The sequence below is a fragment of the Uranotaenia lowii genome, chromosome 3 (genome assembly GCF_029784155.1).
Source record: "Uranotaenia lowii strain MFRU-FL chromosome 3, ASM2978415v1, whole genome shotgun sequence".
In the NCBI taxonomy this organism is placed as follows: domain Eukaryota; kingdom Metazoa; phylum Arthropoda; class Insecta; order Diptera; family Culicidae; genus Uranotaenia; species Uranotaenia lowii.
Genome location: NC_073693.1, coordinates 36,233,574 through 36,251,906, shown reverse-complemented (window position 1 = coordinate 36,251,906; position 18,333 = coordinate 36,233,574). Strand labels below are relative to the sequence as shown.

At 34.3% G+C, this 18,333-nt stretch overlaps 1 protein-coding gene across 2 annotated transcripts; it reads right to left on the bottom strand.

Annotated features, from left to right (window-relative positions):
- Positions 1 to 1,778: 1,778 nt before the first annotated feature.
- Positions 1,779 to 17,008, bottom strand: LOC129756153 (myb-like protein A). 2 transcript variants are annotated; one of them, XM_055752938.1, is made up of 2 exons: positions 16,208 to 17,008; positions 1,779 to 7,193 (listed from the first exon to the last, which is right to left on the bottom strand). In XM_055752938.1, exons 1-2 carry the CDS (start codon positions 16,632 to 16,634, stop codon positions 6,352 to 6,354), a joined length of 1,269 nt encoding a protein of 422 aa, XP_055608913.1. In that variant the 5' UTR covers positions 16,635 to 17,008; the 3' UTR covers positions 1,779 to 6,351. The 2 variants fall into 2 exon arrangements, with proteins under 2 accessions (XP_055608913.1, XP_055608912.1); XM_055752937.1 differs by having other exon boundaries at positions 16,160 to 17,005.
- Positions 17,009 to 18,333: the final 1,325 nt, after the last annotated feature.

Genomic DNA, 18,333 nt, shown 5'->3' with positions numbered 1-18,333 from the left:
TTTCAACTCTCAGAGTAAAACTCTCAAATATCATCTCTCAACTCTCTACTCTCAACTCTCAACTCTCAACTCTCAACTCTCAACTCTCAACTCTCAACTTTCAACTTTCAACTTTCAACTCTCATCTCTCAAATCTCAACTCCTAACTCTCAACTCTTAACTCTCAACTCTCAACTCTCAACTCTCAACTCTCAACTCTCAACTCTCAACTCTCAACTCTCAACTCTCAACTCTCAACTCTCAACTCTCAACTCTCAACTCTCGACTCTCAACTCTCAACTCTTAACTCTCAACTCTCAATTCTCAACTCTCAACTCTCAGCTCTCAACTCTTAACTTTCAACTCTCAACTCTCAACTCTCAACTCTCAATCCTCAACTTTCAGTTCTCAGCTCTGGACATTAAACTCTCTTTTCTTTACTCTCAAGTCTTTACTCTCAACTCTCAACTCTCATTTTTGCACTTTGAACTCTCTGCTCTAAACTGTCATATCTCAATTCTCAACTCTAAACTCTCAATCACAACTGTCAACTTTCAACTATCGATTTTAAACTCTCAACTCTCAATCCTCAGCTTTCAGCTTTCAACTCTCAACTCTCAACTATCAACTCTCAACTCTCAACTCTCAACTCTCAACTCTCAACTCTCAACTCTCAACTCTCAACTCTCAACTCTCAACTCTCAACTCTCAACTCTCTACACTCAACTCTCAACTCTCAACTCTCAACTAGCAACTCTCAACTCTCAACTCTAAACTCTCAACTCTCAACTCTCAACTCTCAACTCTCAACTCTCAACTCGCAACTTTCAACTCTCAACTCTCAACTTTAAAATCTCACCTCTAAACTCTCAACTCTTAAAACTCAACTCTCAACTCTCAACTCTCAACTCTCAACTCTCAACTCTCAACTCTCAACTCTCAACTCTCAACTCTCAACTCTCAACTCTCAACTCTCAACTCTCAACTCTCAACTCTCAACTCTCAACTCTCAACTCTCAACTCTCAACTCTCAACTCTCAACTCTCAACTCTCAACTCTCAACTCTCAACTCTCAACTCTCAACTCTCAACTCTCAACCCTCAACTCTCAATTTTAAAATCTCACCTCTAAACTCTCAACTTTTAAAACTCAACTCTCAACTCTCAACTCTCAACTCTCAACTCTCAACTCTCAACTTTAAAATCTCACCTCTCAACTCTCAACTCTCAACACTCAACTCTCAACTCTCAACTCTCAACTCTCAATTCTCAATTCTCAACTCTCAACTCTTTATTTTCAACTCTCAACTCTCATCACTCAACTCTTAACTCTGATCTCTCAACTCTCAACTCTTTTTTCAACTCTCAACACTCAACTCTCAACTTATCTCTCCAGATTATATGCTCAACTCTCTTCTCTAAACTTTCAACTCTCAGCTCTCAAATCTGAACTCTCAACTCTCTTTTCTTACTTTTAAGTACCGTAAACATTTGGCATGTGCCAATCTTCACTTTTCCAATGCACTGCATTGTGTAGGGGAAATAAAAAAATGCACCTTTTTTCAGCTTACTCTTCAAAAAAAAAAAAAGTGAAAGTTGTTTAATTTTTTTTCCTGATTATGTCAATCTCCCAAAAATTGAAGCTGATTGCAACGTGTCATAAAAGGTCAATAAATGAATCATAAGTGTCCCATTTATGATTGCCCGAATCACTTAGCCCTCTAGTGGATGAAAGTTGTTTGAGAAACATTTACATAAAAAAAGAAAAGAGTTTCGGATAATGAACTTGCATACGAAAGATAAGAACTTTTATCACATTTATTGAGAGAAAAAACATATCGACATTTTTTTTAAACTATTACATAATGAACCCCTTCGAGTGCTACAAAAACATTCACGATCACTTAAGAGCTTTCCACTCACTTAATACTCCAGACAGGAGACGGGAAAGGCTTTTAGTCAAGGTGAATGTCCTGTCATCTGATAAACTGTGCAAAATCAACCTTTCCCCGCTTTAACTATTTACAACTTTTTGCTTTCTTAATCCTAGTGAGATAATAAATAAATGATCATAATGTTTGCTGATAAAGATGAATATGAAGAATAATAAATTTGGTCGTTCATCAGTCCGAATGTTCACTTTAGCCTATGTTGATTTATTTGTGCTTTTACTTCCTACCTATTTTGAGATTTTTATAATGATAATGTCTCTGAATGGTTACAATTTTGAAAAGTCGCTAAAAAATTTTACAAACAAGATTGTGGAATAGTTTTGTCAATTAATAACTAATCTTCAATCTGTCAATTCTTTGCAGTGGAGCTTCAAATTAAGACGATTTTAACCAAGAAATATCGAACAAAATTTTTTGGAAACTGAACTTTCTGTTCCATTTTTGTTTTTATTATTATTTTCTGAATACATTATTAATTCTACAGAAAATTTGAACAAGGTCCTAATATTTTAAATCGATAAATTATAAAAAAAAACAAAATTGACATTTCCAGTTGATGATTAAACATTTATGAACAATGTGCCTTGCTTTAAAGTCTTTCAAATCAATCAAAATTCAATGAATATTTTAGAAAAAGGTAAAATAATATTCAGACAAAAAAATATATAACAAATCTTCGGATTTGAATTTTATAAAGTTAAATCTCTAGACAATCATAAAAGTTTTTTTCAAAATACGCTGTAAGCATAAAAACCGATCTATTTACAATATAACATATTTTATGAATTTTAAAAGTCAAATAAGGTTCATAAATCTTTTTTTCTAATTTTCTGTGTTGAAACAAAAAAAAAGGAATTAAGGATAAAATTTAACCAGAGGTTGCCAAAATTTTTTCAGCGTGTACCCGGGCAGGATGAATTAAGGCTATTTAATTCAAAAATCTGGCAAAATCCAAGCATTTGATTTTAGATTTTCGACCAAAAATCCGAGCAAAATCCGGGCAAATTTTGCCAAAATTCAGGAATTACTCAAAACAAATCAAGAAAAAAAATCGAATAAAAACTTTTTCTATCGGCAGTTTTATAATTGTATTTTAGACTTTCAAAAAACTTCTAATGATTATTTTTATAAAACTTACTCAAAAAATTTCGTTATTGACGCATAAATGAAAATTTTTACATCATTTTTTTTTGTTTGTTTTGGCAAATAAAGTGAATATATCAGGGAAAAATCCGGGCTTTTTTCTACGAATCCGGGATCAATATTTACTCTTGGGCTCAAACTCACGGACTTCGGCTCAGGAAGCAACTGATTTGCCAACTGAACTATATCACAATCCCAAGAAGAAGAGAATTGCAACATTTCAATTCGAATTACACAACTAAACGGGTTTGAAGTCGTTATTTTGAGAACTCTTCAATTTATGGCTCTTCAAAGTAATTAGGCCGGACCAAATTACAAATCCTTCTTTTGTAACTCGGAGTTTGAACATCGCGAGGGAGGGAGGGACTATAAAAAATAATTTGAAAAACTAATAAATTGGAATAAATTGCGAGGAAGCTTGTATGCAACAAAATTGCATTCTATATCGTTGCACAAAATCTTTGAATCAAGGAATATTTTAATCGAATAATTCAATACCAAGAAAACAAAAGGTGAAATGACTCCCATCGTCTTAAATTTATTTTTTGGTCTTGTAATCTTTCAGATATGGAATTTTTTTTATCGAAATTTACATAAATTACTTCAAACTTTATTTATTTCCCCCTTTGGATTTTTGGAAATTTTGAAGGGGGGGTGACAAAAGAAGAAATTGTTATTTGTTCCAGCCTAAAATAGTTTTAGAAATTCTTAATTCATTTCAAAACGATTTAGCAAATTTCTTCCAAACCTTGTTAACTGGGTGAAGGAAGGTGTTTGTGAATGATAAAAATTGTAAAATTTGTTAGAATTTTCAAATCCAAAAAATTAACAGCGACTGTCTAGAAACTTCTTTTTTCAAAAAAGTTAATAAATGAAATTTTTGCATTTTTTCCGCTAATTTTGATTGAATTCTCACACATACATAAAATTATTGTAAAAATAATGCCAGAGGCTAATTTCTTTTTATCTCTAGAATATTTTTTGTCGGTACAACCCAGAAAAAAATTCAGCGTTTCCGAGATATTTGGAATTCGATAAGTGTTATTTTCAAAACAACACTATTCATTAAAGAGTTAATTCAATTTAATATTAAATTAGAAATTCTAAACGATACTATTCATGACAATTAGTAACAAACCTCCAGATTTTGAAAGATCAAATCAAGAATTTTTATAAATTTGAATATATATTTTACTTTTACCGTCAGCTATTAAAAATTAGGAAAATATATCATATCAAATGTGAGCTTAAGTCAAACCACTTTCTTTTTTTCTGCGATACACTGAGATTTCGAAAATTTTGTCATTTTTTTGGATTTAAACAAAAAATATCTAGTTTGATTCAATATATTTTTTTAATTAATGATTATGCTTTTTGGTTTACAAAAGTAAATATGTCGATCGTGCATTTATAATTTATTCTAGAAAAATACCCGACAATTTCTGAGTTATCTAAAAAATATATTTGCTGAAACCTTCACACAAAAATTATTTTTGTAATTATACTATTATTATTTGCTGTGATTTTTCCTTAATTTTACCAAATCTGGCTGCCAATCAATAAAAATTGGAACAACCAAAATATTTGAAATAATATAAAAAAATATATTAACAAAAATGGGCCTGAATTTAGCTAATGTCGAATAAAAAAAATCACGTGTTAAATTTGTTAGAATATACAAGAACGTGGAGTAAATACACTCTATAGAGTTTGTAAAAAAAAACTACTTTTTAACGGCTTTGTGAATGATCCGTTTATTTTTTTTAAATGAAAAGTTCATACTTCCACTAAAAAGCTTTTGATTAAAAACTATCATTTGTTTACTTTGCAAAATTTCTCATTCCCTTTCAAAAAAAAAAAAAAAAAAATCACGTTAATACTTTGAAAACTTCCTAAAGGTAGGACGAAATAAATTTTTGCTTGCTAGGAAATTTCAGGTCAAATAGTTACTTTAAAAATATAGTAAAAAAAACCGAGTAAAACACAGAAAAATTTAGGCAAAACGCAGACATTAATCGGAGAAAAAAACAAGAGAAATATAAATTAAACCATTTCATTTACAAAAATTTTATCCAATCTTATTCAAAGCTTCCGAAAGCTTAATTACACATCGATTGTTAAAAATAGAAATTTTCACATGACATAACTTGATTTCAGTATTTCGCTTAAATTTACAAATATTGTGAAAATATTTATCCGGAAAAAATTCATCATCCAGTTAATTCCGTACTTCTATGGCGAACTGGACTTGACTGTAAATCATTCATGATTGGATTAACCAAAAATTAAAAATAACATAACATATTTAGACAAAAATTGGTACGACTTTAGAAAATGTCAGATTTTTTTCAGTAAAAATTTTTTTTCCACCTGTTAAATTTGTTAAAATATACAAGAAGCTGAAGAAAAGACAATTTAAAGAGATTGTGAAATTTCTAAATTTTTTAACGGCTGTGTAAACGATCTGTTTTTTAATAATAAGATCATGGTTTGAATAAGAAGTTTTTGATTTTAAACTTTCATTTGATTGATTTTAAACAATTTTTTAAAAATTAAAGATAGGACGAAATGATTTTTGGGGTGCTAGGCAATTTCAAGCAGAAAAATTATTTAAAAATTTTAATTACAAAAAAAAAGTAACATTTGGGAAATGTTAAGCAATACGCAGACATTGTTTGTAGAAAAAATCAGGAGAAATACTAATTAAACCATTTCAGTTACAAATTTTTCATCCAATCATATTCAAAGCTTCCAAAAGCTAAATAACGCTTCGTATTTTTGATCCTGAAGTCTTTAAATGGCAAAAAATGATTTCAATATTTCGCTAAAATTAGGAAATAATGTAAAAATATCCGAAACAAATCCTGACAGCTATTAAAAAAAAACCGGCCAGACCGGACTTGACACTAATTTTTCACTGAATATCTGGGCAACTCGGAAAAAAATGGAAATTTGAACAGTTTCGTTTACTAATTTAAAAAATATTACTCTGGGATTTCCAAATTGATGGCTTATCATATTTGCATAAAAGAAACAAATTTAAAAAAAAAACTTGATACCACATTATCATAAAAATTCACAAAATTAGCTATTGTTGATAATGGTCCTTTTAAATTACAATCCTATCTATTTAGATTGAATATATTCAAATGAATAAGAATGAGCTCTCAAAACAAAATTGTTTTCTAAGCTAAAATTCTTCAACTTCCAACAAATTTAAGATCAACTTCTTCGAAAAAAAACTTTTTTTAAGCTCACCTTTCCCTAACATTCCATCCCTATTTCTGTGTGGTTTGCTTCAACCAATAGTTAATGGCCGACTGCACCTCGTCACTGTTGTACATGTTCGGCAGCTTGTCCGCCGTTTTCCGGGGAGAGTACTTATCGGATCTCCTGTTGCTTCCACTACTGCGAGGCGGTTGACTCCAATCGGAACCACCCACCGATTGGAGATCCCCATCGTCCAGGATATCGGTCTGACTTTCGATCAACGAATTCCAGGTGGGTTTGATCGAGTGCTTCGTCTGGGGGAATCGTTTGACCCAATCGAACGCTCCTGAGCCATCCGGATCATCCGGATCTGAGAAGTTTGGTAAGCGGTTCAGCATCTCCGAAGGGATTCGCATTGACGGTTTGCTGCTGTGACTTCCGCCGGAACTCGAGTGACTTCCATGGCTGCTTCCGTAACGATTCGGTGGAGAAGGTGGGGGAGGTGGCTGGTACGATGATTGGTAAGACGATTGGTAAGAAGATTCGTACGAAGGTTTATGACTGCTGCCGTACGAAGAACTGTACGAAGAACTCGAAGACGGTCGATGATGAGATGAATACCGATTATTGTGATTATGATGATGATGATGATGAGATTGCTGGGCAAGCTTCTCATAATCTTCCATCGAGCTTGACGATTCGACAACGTAATTGTCCACGGGTCTCACATTGCTCGGAGCTTTCGGGTACTGTACGTAATTGAAGTAGTAGTACTTGTTGCCCATTACATTCGAGGCGGCAGGTTTCGCCACTGGACAGATACATTCCTGTTGGCTGCTTTCTACCGACTCATCCCGGTAGGGTACGTAATCGTGATTTGGACGGTGTGGTTGTGGGTTCGAGTAGTGTTCTAAAAGATGAAACAATGTTAGCGTTCATAGAAATTATCATGGAAAAATACGCTTCTAGAGAGGTAAAGCAAAGCTTTAGCAGTGGTTGAGCTATAAAAGAAAGTTTAATTTTTGAAACACACGTGAGAAAGATAGATGCAAGTTCAAGAAACACAGAATACCTTCAACAATTATTGACTTTCGAAAGACTAGGGAAAATTAAATCAAGGATAAAAGTTGGAAAAAGAATAAGAAAAATAGTACACCACACGAAGCTGAGAGAACAATTGGTGGAACATCTACAGGGTAACAAAAAAGTTCCCATACTGTTTAAATATGCTTTTTCGTCTCATACACCCACAAATCAGACTCTACTCCAATAACGATCTCCCTTGGAGGTGGAATTATTGGCATAAGATTTATCACTGGCATTGTCCTCCCAGCGCAACCACATTACATATTTCTGAAAGAAACTAAACAAAACATAGGCCATATCCCATCATAAATCAAAGCAGGATTGGAAACAGCAAAAAAAATTGTCGAATGATGTACCGAACACTGTATGTGCTTGTTAAACGGTATTAGAAAAAAAAAATTGTGTTTCCAACCCTGGTAAACAACCACCAGCTTAAATGTCCGGCAGTAAGCACCTGTACGTGTGTATGTAAACCAATCAGTTTCTCACTTCCAATTCTAATTCCATTCCCATCTCATTTCCATATCATTACCATCAAATATAAATGATGATGAAAAAACAAACTACAGCCGGCCAAACGCAGACGGCCAACGCAGTGCGTTTTTTGGTGATCGGACGCGACAATAAATCTTCGTTTGCTAACTGACTCAGTTGGTGCACTAGTTAAGTTATCTGATTGGAAAGTCGAAACAAGAATGTTGCGTAGGGTTCGATTCTCTCCTTTTTCCCATGATATATAGGGGAGAACTGTACAAAACGCACCAGCGAGGTAAGATGGCCCATGTCATTGGTTCTCAAAAATACATCAACCTATGGCTTCGAATGATGTTTTTCTTCATTTATATTGTAGCAAACAAGCTTTTTCATCATTTATTAGATAAAAAGTTCACAAAAACGGCTTTAGTTCTTAAAAACAGAAGGATTAATGCAATCAGCGTCGAGGAAGAATGACCTTAACGGGTTAAACTCCTATCAAAAAAGAAAAAAAAATGCAATCAGCATAAAAGCTATTATTTTTCATGGTTGATATTTAAGGTTTTATAGTAAACTGGCCTGGGCAATGTGATGAAACTACAGCGTATCGGGTTTCCACTCGCATACACTTTCAGAAGACTATAAATATTTTGTTTTATTTTACTAACTTCATGTAAATTTAAACTAAAAACAATCGTATCAAAATTGGGGCAGAATGCCCACAAGACCACGTGTTTTAGGCTCAAATTTTGAATGCTGATAACTTTTGAGAAACCGCAAATATCAAAACAAAATGCCATTAATTTTATTTGCTGACTCCCAAATTACGATATCAATGCATAATTATATCAAATTTTGCTCTTGTTAGAGTTAAAAAGTTGCACCAATATTCGACACGAAAAAATTATCGGCCGCCATGTTTGCCGCGATATCAGCAAAGAAATTGAATTTCGTTGCCTACCTGAAGGCGTTTTACCTATAAGGCTATAAAAAAGTTTTCTTGAAAAGCGAAATTTTCGATAAGTTTTGCAATAGTAAATGATTTTTTGCCAAAGTATGGTTAGTTTACAAAAATACAATGAACATGTAATCAAACATTTTGTGTTTCAATCATTACATTCCTTATAATCAGAGTTTCATTTCTTACCACCCTTTCGGTATGGTGCGTTTTGTCCACTGGTTTTGGCGTTCTACCCCGCGGTTTGTTTTCTGACTGTTTAAGTTTTTTACAATAATATCATCAAAATCGTGTTTTAATCGTATTTTTGACTGTGAGTGTCTTCACTTTTGTTTCACCATTCGTTCCTTGCTCACAAAGTTCCACAAAGTCGCGACAGGATCAAATGTTGAAAAATCATTCAGTTCGGTCCTCTTTGAATGTGTGAGCCAATCATATTCTCCTCCTTACTTTGCATGAACCGAACAAGCCCAGTAGATCGTGGCCTAGAGGATAGCATCCTTATCTTCTAAGCTAACGTCCGTAAGATCGAATCCCGGTCGTGACATAACCTGTCACACATAGTATGATGAAGGTTGGCGGTTTTAGCATTAGTGAAATGCTAGCCGGGTATACCTTGGAATTGTACACCCTAATGATGCAGCACATGCATGTGGATGGATCTTTTCAAGGGAACTTAGATTACACTTGGAGATCCTACCTAGTTATGTGTGTGCTCGTAGTGCTACCGGTAAACAACTGCAACTTCAACCAATAGTGCAGGGGTGTCAAGTAGCATAGCAAAGTAAAAATAATAACGCGTGGTAATACCACAATAGATCAAATTAATGGTCGCAGTGGACATTCTCCCCAACAGAAAAAAAAATGAACCGAACAAAGCTATATAAATTAATAGGCCTAACAGTGAACGATAGACACTTTATGTCTTCGAGACAATATATCTACGCAACAAGAACTTTCGTAAATTAGGGAAATAAAAAAAAATTATTAAGAATACTAAGTTAAGACACTAAATTATCGAACAAAGGTGTAGATCGTGCAATTTAAAAAAAAAAACTTCGTTCAGCTCATCATTGAGATCGGATGAAAAACTTTAAAAAAACCTTTATTCTATGATTAAAAATGCCCATTTTCAATCAATTATAACGTGAATGATTGAATCCAATAAAAAACATATGAGCTAAGCCGAACACTTGAAGTAATCATAGCTTGAAAAGGGGCATTTAATTTATATGTATACACTCATTTATCTCAGTTGGGAAATAAAATATGTCTTTATAATGTTTAACAAAGTTGTGTGTTTAGGCAACTTAAACAGTTTTATTCAAAACACTGATTTGCTAGAACTTATTCAAGAAAAGGTTATTCAACCCTCTAGTGCCCAACCACGTCTTTAAATTTAGGAAAAAATGGTCGAAGTTAATAGAAACATCAACCGAAAAAGTACTTCAAGTGAAGTTCCTTAGCCTCTGTGGTTATGCAATTTATGGAAAAAAATTACCCATCTGAAAGTTTTTCGTAGAACAAAAGATGTTCGTAGTCTGTAATCAGAAAAACTAAGCTTCAGTGATTTTTTCAGCGAAATAAAATGGTTTCTAAAGGGTAAACAAAAAGTAAAAAAAATCTCATTAAATGTTTTGATTGTTTACAATTTTTTTTTTTTTGATCGATTTGAATCAGGTGTGTACACAAAGTATTTAATCATTCATTTTTAAATAGATCATGAGAGATATTGTAACGTTAATAAATTCTCACGAAAACATCAAGTTTCTACCGTTTACCGTTTAGCCGCTGGCTTTGCGCCGGGAACAACGTTCAACTTTCCACAAACGGGTTCCATTCATTCAAAATCAGAATGACTGAGTTTTCATCGAAACTCACAGTTATGTGCTCGAAGTAACTGTGACCGTTGGCCAAATGAAATGGGTAGATGAGTGAAAGAAAATTGTAAACGCAGTCAGTCAGAGAGAGCTTTTTCAAGTGAGCGAAGGCAATGAAGGAGACGCAAACGGAATAGTGGAACATGCGCTATTATGCGCCACCTGAGCGTATCGCTGATTTGCTATGAATTCCACATACTATATGTGTAAAAAACAAGTGTAATCGATGAATATATGTGTTTTCTACGAATGCCTATGATTTTTTATTACTAAAATTCTTTTAGTTGCTTCAAAAACTAGATTTTTTTAAACCATATTCAAAGCCACAGAACAAAACTGTGTTGTAAATATGGCGACTAGCAGCCGAACACTCCCGAAAGCAGCCGAAGACCTAAAACACATCAATACTTACAGACACTTTGACTGAAAAGAAAATCAAAATGGACTAATTAAAATAATAATAAAATGAAAAGTAGATTTTTTGGACTGAATTACGGCTCAGAATATGGGAATAGACTTTTTGTTCACTTTCAATGAAAACAACAAGAGGTATTTTCATGAAAAATTCATACTGCCATGGCCAATCACAGCATTTAAAACAAATTGGTAATATTTTGCATGCTTAAAATGTCACAGATTGTTCAAAACACATGGGGCGATTTATGAACTTTCCCCCGCTGGACATATAGTCTCTGTAACCGGACCATAATAGGAGCAAGCCGATAAGAGCAAGTTCACTGGTGTTGGGAAAAAGTGGTAGAAATTTCGACACTTACGGCTCATTTTCAAAATTTTGCCATGCAAAAACATTTTCAAGATCTGTGGCCTTCTAGTTTTTTTGCAACACGTGTTGTATTTTCCCATGCTTTGATGCAAAAATAGCAATATTTCTATCACATACGGCTGAAATGGAAACAGTGTTGTAAAAAAGCAACGCCCCAAGATCTTGAAAACATTTTTGCATGGTAAAATTCTCAAAATGTCAAAATTTCTACCACTTTTTCCCAACACCAGTGAACTTGATCTAAGGCAGTTGCGAGTCGTGCTAAGAATATCATCGGCAATAAGAATGAAAAGATGAAAAAGAAGACCATTTTGAAGAGGTGTGTATGAAATTGGATCGCTCAAAAGTTTTAAAGAAATTGATTTCTTCTACAGTTATTTTCCGCAGGGTCTTTCAGTGACAATTCCCCTCCAAGTCTTTGTCGAAAAGTTACGTTTAAGCCAATTGACCATACGAGAGTGGTTTGGAAAAGAACGGGAATGCCAAAAACCTATTTTTGATATTTTTGAAATTCGGTCTTATGAATAGAAAATCGTCTTTAAAAAACGTTCAAAATAAGAAACAGAATATTTAAAAAAAAACCAGTGTAGTTTTTTTTCTCTGGAGCTTTTTTTTTGGCGGATGAAGACATCGATGAGCTTACCAGAGAAGGTACAGTATGGCCCATACAGAACAGCAAAAAATCTGTCCTCAAGTTTCAAACAAAGTTTTTTTTTAATGTTTACATGATTTAAATACCTTTTTATGCATTCTTATGGCATGTAAATCAACATATTAAGATTTTTCTTCAATTTTTATTAGTGGAATAAAGAAATATATCTTTCGTTCTCAACTACTCTCTCCAGGCGAGGTCTAAACCAGAAGCATACCTTCGCAATATAAGCCTCTGACATTGAAGCCCAAGCCTCAGAGATGGAGCCTTCAGAGAATCAACAGTTGAAAGAGACGATCCACAGACTCTCGCTTGAGATAGGTACCCTCTTATAAAAAAAAGTCGAAAGGGTTCAAATCCGGACTGCTGAGAGGCCAAAAATCCTTCAGCCAAACTTCATATTCTCTACCAGTCAAGTTTGGGTTCGTTTCTCGGGTTCACCGAAGTTTGCCCGAATCCACGAAAGTGCCTGATTCTTCAAAATATCCATGTAGGCTTCAGTATTAACTTTGACTCCAGCTTTTATGAAAACAAGAGGCATCTTCAATCCATTCGAAGCAACCGCTCCAAATACTATGACCTCGGTATCATAATTGATAGTAAACATGAATTTCACATTCCTTTTAATATCCTTAGCCTTCAGGGATGAAATATATCGATCCGTACGTGAATTGGACACCGGATCAGTGGAAAAAAAGTATCTCGTCTGAGAACTCGATGATCAGCTGCATCTTTTTACACTTATAAAGAAATGGCTCAAGAGGTTAAGTCCCAGTGCTATAAATCGCTCTGTTATGAAATGGCGCTTTGCTTTTGCCTTCGATAATGCATTTAAGTCATCTTCGACCAATCGTTGCATGGACGAATTCGGGATATTCACTTCCTTATCCAGCCTCTGGATTGATCTTACTTGATTTCGCTTCACTTTTGCCTTGACCAATTTTATCAATATTACAGTGCGTGAGGACCGAGTCGTTTCCCTACCCGTCCGTCTTCCGTGGATATGGTCCATCAAAGAGAGAACGTTCCACGCGGTAAACAGTCGCTAGATGGCGTCCTACAGCCTCCGCTATATGCTTGGGAGATTTTTGAGCGAGAAGCAAACTGGTCACTATCTCCTTTGTGTCGTCCCGCCGATATAGCGTATACTGTCTTAATCTGTTCAAAATCTTAAAAAATCGTCCAAAACAACCCAAAAGAGACTGCTAAAGATTTTTGCATTTTTGTATGGGTCATACTGTAAATGTTTAAGTCTGAAGAGGTGGGATTGAAAGGTCTTCAATTTTAGATGAGGATGAGTAAAATGACTTTAACAATTTTCGTTTTTTTTGCCAATTCCAAATTGGTCGTTTTGAAAAATTAATCTCGTTTTCAGCATTTTGAGTTTGACGCGTTATATCTATAAGGGTTTATACGGACGAAAGAATTGGCGAAAAATTGGCCTCAGCCATAACCTCAAATTTTGATTTACTGGCGGCCTCACCATTGATGCTAGGTGCTTTACTAAAATCAGTATTTGCTTGTTTTAAACGAATTGTAATATTTCTGAACTGACTCAATTTTAAATAATCAACAGCTAAACGTTTGAATTCATTACGGGCGTCCCAAAATGGATGAAGATAAGCCATTTTTTGCTAATGAATGTTCGAAGTGAATTCAAAACATCTGAAAAATATTTTCATGTAAATTAAAAAAGAGTAGTTTCCAACTTCTGAACGAATACAAAATTATTCGCTGTTACAAACAAGTAAATAAATGAAAGACCGTCTATGTTGACTTTAAAAATAATCGCCTATATGCTCCGATTATTTTAAACTTATCCATATCATTCGCTGCATCGTTTAAGTGAACGATACAGCAGATACAGTAAGTTATTATTTCGTTCAAATAAATGATGCGTTTAATTTCACATTAGAATAAAAATCTACGGAAAAGTTGCAAATTCTCAGTACTAATGAAAAGGTTTTTCAATAAGAATGCAATTTAAAAAAAATCTTAATCATTTTCCAAATATCAATTCACTTGGCACCCCTAAACACCCAAAAAATCAAAACACGAACATCTGTGTATCGCTTTTCCACGGGTCGAATTTACCGATATTAATACCGCAAAATCGCGTTTATCGTGAGCCCTTTTCAAAATTCAAATCTGTTTTCCCATGGTTTGAGGTTAGGGCTGATTCCTCCTGCTAAGGTAGTGTTCGTATAAAACGGTAAATATGTCCTAATTGCATGGGCCGTTACAGAATTTTGACAGCGTAGATCTATGTACAATACATGTTTGAATCGTTAAATTTTGAAAAGCTTTCTTAAGTATGATTTCCGTTTCGTTTGGGGCAAAGTTCGCATAGATGTGTACTCAAACGAACCCGGTTAACGTTTAAGAAATTCAAGAATTGACAGTTATTTAAGTTTAAAATGATTTTTTTCCACATTCAATGTCAACATTTCTTTGGAAATGCTTTATTGATAACTGGAAATAAATTTTAAAAAAAGTGGAAACAAGTGTGAAGACAAACGAGCATGGCGCGCTACGCCCTGCTATGAAATGGCAGAACTAACTAACGAACGCTTCCAGTTACAAGTTTTTTCACTGTGAAAAAATATTGGCATATTCTGATTTCCTACAAGTGTTTAAAAGGCATTACACGCGTATAAGTCCATTTAAATGAATTGGAACTAAAGTTCTGTTATTTTTGACTGACGTTAACATAACATCATTTAAATAGGCTAAATGTACCCGACTTTGGGACCTAAGGTGTAGTTGACACATTTTTTTTTTTCAAAATAAACAATAGCGAATCTTAGATCTTAGAACAATTCATGAAAATTTTCACAGTTTAAAATCTTTACTTTCATTTGTATGACAAAATGTTATACAAAAAACCTTAGAGAACTAGTAAAACGCTTCAAAAAATTAATTTGAAGCTTGAGTACAGATAGATCTTTGTATTGTTGAAAAGGAAAAAAAGTAATCAATAGAAATTTATAGAATGCATAAATGTTAGACTAGAAAGATTAGGGCAGCAAATAGTTTTTTTTTCTAATCAGAGTAACTAACAAACAATACATACCAATATCAACCAAATACTACTAATGTGGCTCTTATATTTATGGATTGACGATACTGTGAAACTTTTGTCCTTACCTTCTTATTTTATACAACAGTCCTAAGAAAAACTTGTTATTTATGCAATAAAAAGACATTTATTAAAAAGAATTTCAGTTCATTGTCAATAAATTCACTGTTTGGATGTCTTGTTGGAAAATTGTCCTCAAATTATGTCTTCAATATTTCAATTAATATTTGTACAATAGCATTGTCGAACTGATCAAAATTTCCTCAAACGTCTGTCAGAGTATTGTAAGAATGAATTTTTTCATGTCCATGTCTAAACTTGTATGATATCATGCGTATTTTACTATTGGAAGAATTTTTTTATATTCAATTTTTTTTTATTTTTATTTAAAAGCCAATAAATTTAATGTTATGGTAAATCCGAATAATTTGAAACAATGTTAATATTCGAAAGCGAACAAATAAAACATATAAAACTAATGTTGTAAAAATTAAAACAAAAAAGTTCGGCTAGCGTCTGATAAATAAGTCACAGTTCATCACCAACCAAAGTCAAGATAAGCTATTCCCAAAAAAGAAAAAAGTTTTTGAAGTTCACTTCTGTTTTCCGTATTCACTACAGGTCATTCCTGTGAACTGGTTTTAAACAAAATAAATGACCCTCGGCGGCAGCGTCCAACGAAGGTCAATTCAGTCCAGTAGGTCCTGTCAAGGTACATTTATGTAATTGCATAACCTGTGACACCTTTACGTGCTTCTCGCACCCGGTTTATTGTCCTTTATTTGTTGCACGTTTTGCTCGAAGTGTGTTGTACGAGAGGTTAAAAAAGGAACCATTTCTTAATCTCCTGCATCACCTTCGAGGCAAAACGAACAAAAATTTTTGGTTTTCGATTCCTTCACCTCCCAATACAGGGATACCCGAAAAGGTTAAACGAATCACCGAAAGCGAACAACAACTCACCTCCCCAGCGATTTGGACCTCGATCGGCGTAGTAGTGGTGCGAATTACCTCCGGATGTCGGATAGCCTTGGTTGCCACCGCATTGCATCTTCAGATGTTTGTACTTGATCAGCATGATCTGATAGGCCTTGGCCAGGAGCAGCGCCTGACGCCTCAGCAGCGCAACTTCCTCACTAATTTTCGTCACCAGCGTTTCGAATTCCTCCCGGCTCATGTCCTGTCCGGCTTTGTGAACCAGCTGTCGACCCAGCTCAGCCTGCCGAGCTTCCGAAGCGGCGAGGGCATAGTGCAAGTTAATCAGCGTCTCCTCAGCTTTCTCCGGGTCATCCGGATCCAGATCCCCCAACAGGCTGGTTCTGTTTCCCTGTTCCCCTGCTGATCCGGACACCACTAAATGACGTTGATCACAACAACAGCACCAAATCACCAACACCAGCAGCAGGAAATAGGTCAAACGGTTCAACATGTGCTGCATTCTGAACTCCGTGGGGTCACTGACCTCATCAAATCAACACGACAACAAAACGTAAAAATTCTTCACCCCAAGGCAGCAACAGCAACAGATCAGCAAACAGAACCTCCGCCAAATTGCTCACGTACAAAACAAACAACCAAGAACAACTACCGAGTGCTCTTTTTGGATCAGACCGTTTTTCTCGATCACCCGGTCACTTACTTACTCACTTACTTTGCTTGGTTACTTGCTTACTTACTTTGCACGTTTTCTTCCACCATCCGATGAACTACTTGAACTGGCAATGAGCGCCATTATTTGATAACTTGTTTGTTATATACTAGTGAAAGTATACATATAGGAAATGGTCTTTTTAGTGGTCGGGGCCCTCCTTTCATCAACTTTGTAGCTTCAGCCGAAAAGTCTCATCCCCATCAATTTTTCTGCTGGAAACTCTTGTGCAGGGTCAGTTTTTCGCCGGGCAAAAATTTGTAAATTCAAACATTCGCTCGGTTGGTTTTTTAAACAAGGGTCTAGCCAAAAGCCACTCCATGGGTGGGAGGCTAACTCCTTATCAAAAATTAAATTTTAATCGATAGTAAAATTCATGAGCAGATGATCAAAAGTTTTGACGGAAGGCTCCTATGAACGGTCCAATGCAATCCTTTCCAAATGGAAAGTATCCTTTCTCTATGATAATTAGATAAGATCTGATCGGCCAATCATCCTGCTGTCGATGGACGGTGCAATTGGGAAAGGATTATACAGGGTATCATGCGTGTGGTCCCTGAATAATTTATAAGGGCAAATGTATGTAGTTTACACAAGGAATCAACATTGTTGATACTTCGTAAACAAACAGGTTTAAAACAAATTAAAACACTTTAATGAAATCTTGTGTTAATCTCTGACTTTTACTTCATGTTCCGTTAATATGTCGTTTGAAAACTCCGGAGTAATCTAGCATAATCAGTCATAGATAACTGAAGAAAGGACAAAAATTCACAAAAAAACGGCTTTGAATCAATTCACTTCCCAAAATTCATAATAGGAATGAGATTTTTCTATGATATTCTTACTATCCATTCTATTATCAGAGATGTTACGCTTTTGTAAACTTAAATTACATTGCATTGGAGCAGGCTCATGCGAAAGACCCTTCCATGGGGGATTTTCAAAAGTCAAATAATATTAAAATTTATATCTTAACCATTTTTTTTAATCAGCCACCTTCACACAAACTCGATAAAATAGTCAACTTTACTGATAAAATTCAAAATAAATCAGAATCATGGTTTCAACTCAATGTTATTTCCGGTAAGCAATTATTAAATAATTCAAAATGATGATTCCTGAACTAAATAGTTTGAGTCAATATTGTCGAAATATTGAAAACGAATACGAATGACAATTTCGAATAAAACAAGAATTCAAAGTTTTGGACATAACAATCAGTAAAAAGAAATAAAATACATAAAATATAATACCAAATTCAAATACAAACCAAAAATAAAATCCGATTTCTAAAATAAATTTCTGCTCAGGTTCCAAATTATCCATGGATAAAATTTGTTAGGCAAAATAATAATAATTGTAAATTATTTATCATTATTAATCTACATTTCCTTTCTTTATAATCAATTGAAAGGTTGATTGAAAAATTCCTCGGTTTTATTTTGAATTTGCAATAATATTTAATCACGATTAGTAATATGAATTT

Excerpts from the sequence above, each read along its gene's own strand:
- LOC129756153 (XM_055752937.1), bottom strand. The coding sequence starts at position 16,634 with ATGCAGCACATGTTGAACCGTTTGACCTATTTCCTGCTGCTGGTGTTG. Across the intron at positions 7,194-16,159 it reads AGGTCCAAATCGCTGGGGAG|AACACTACTCGAACCCACAA; the intron begins GTGAGTTGTTGT and ends TTCATCTTTTAG.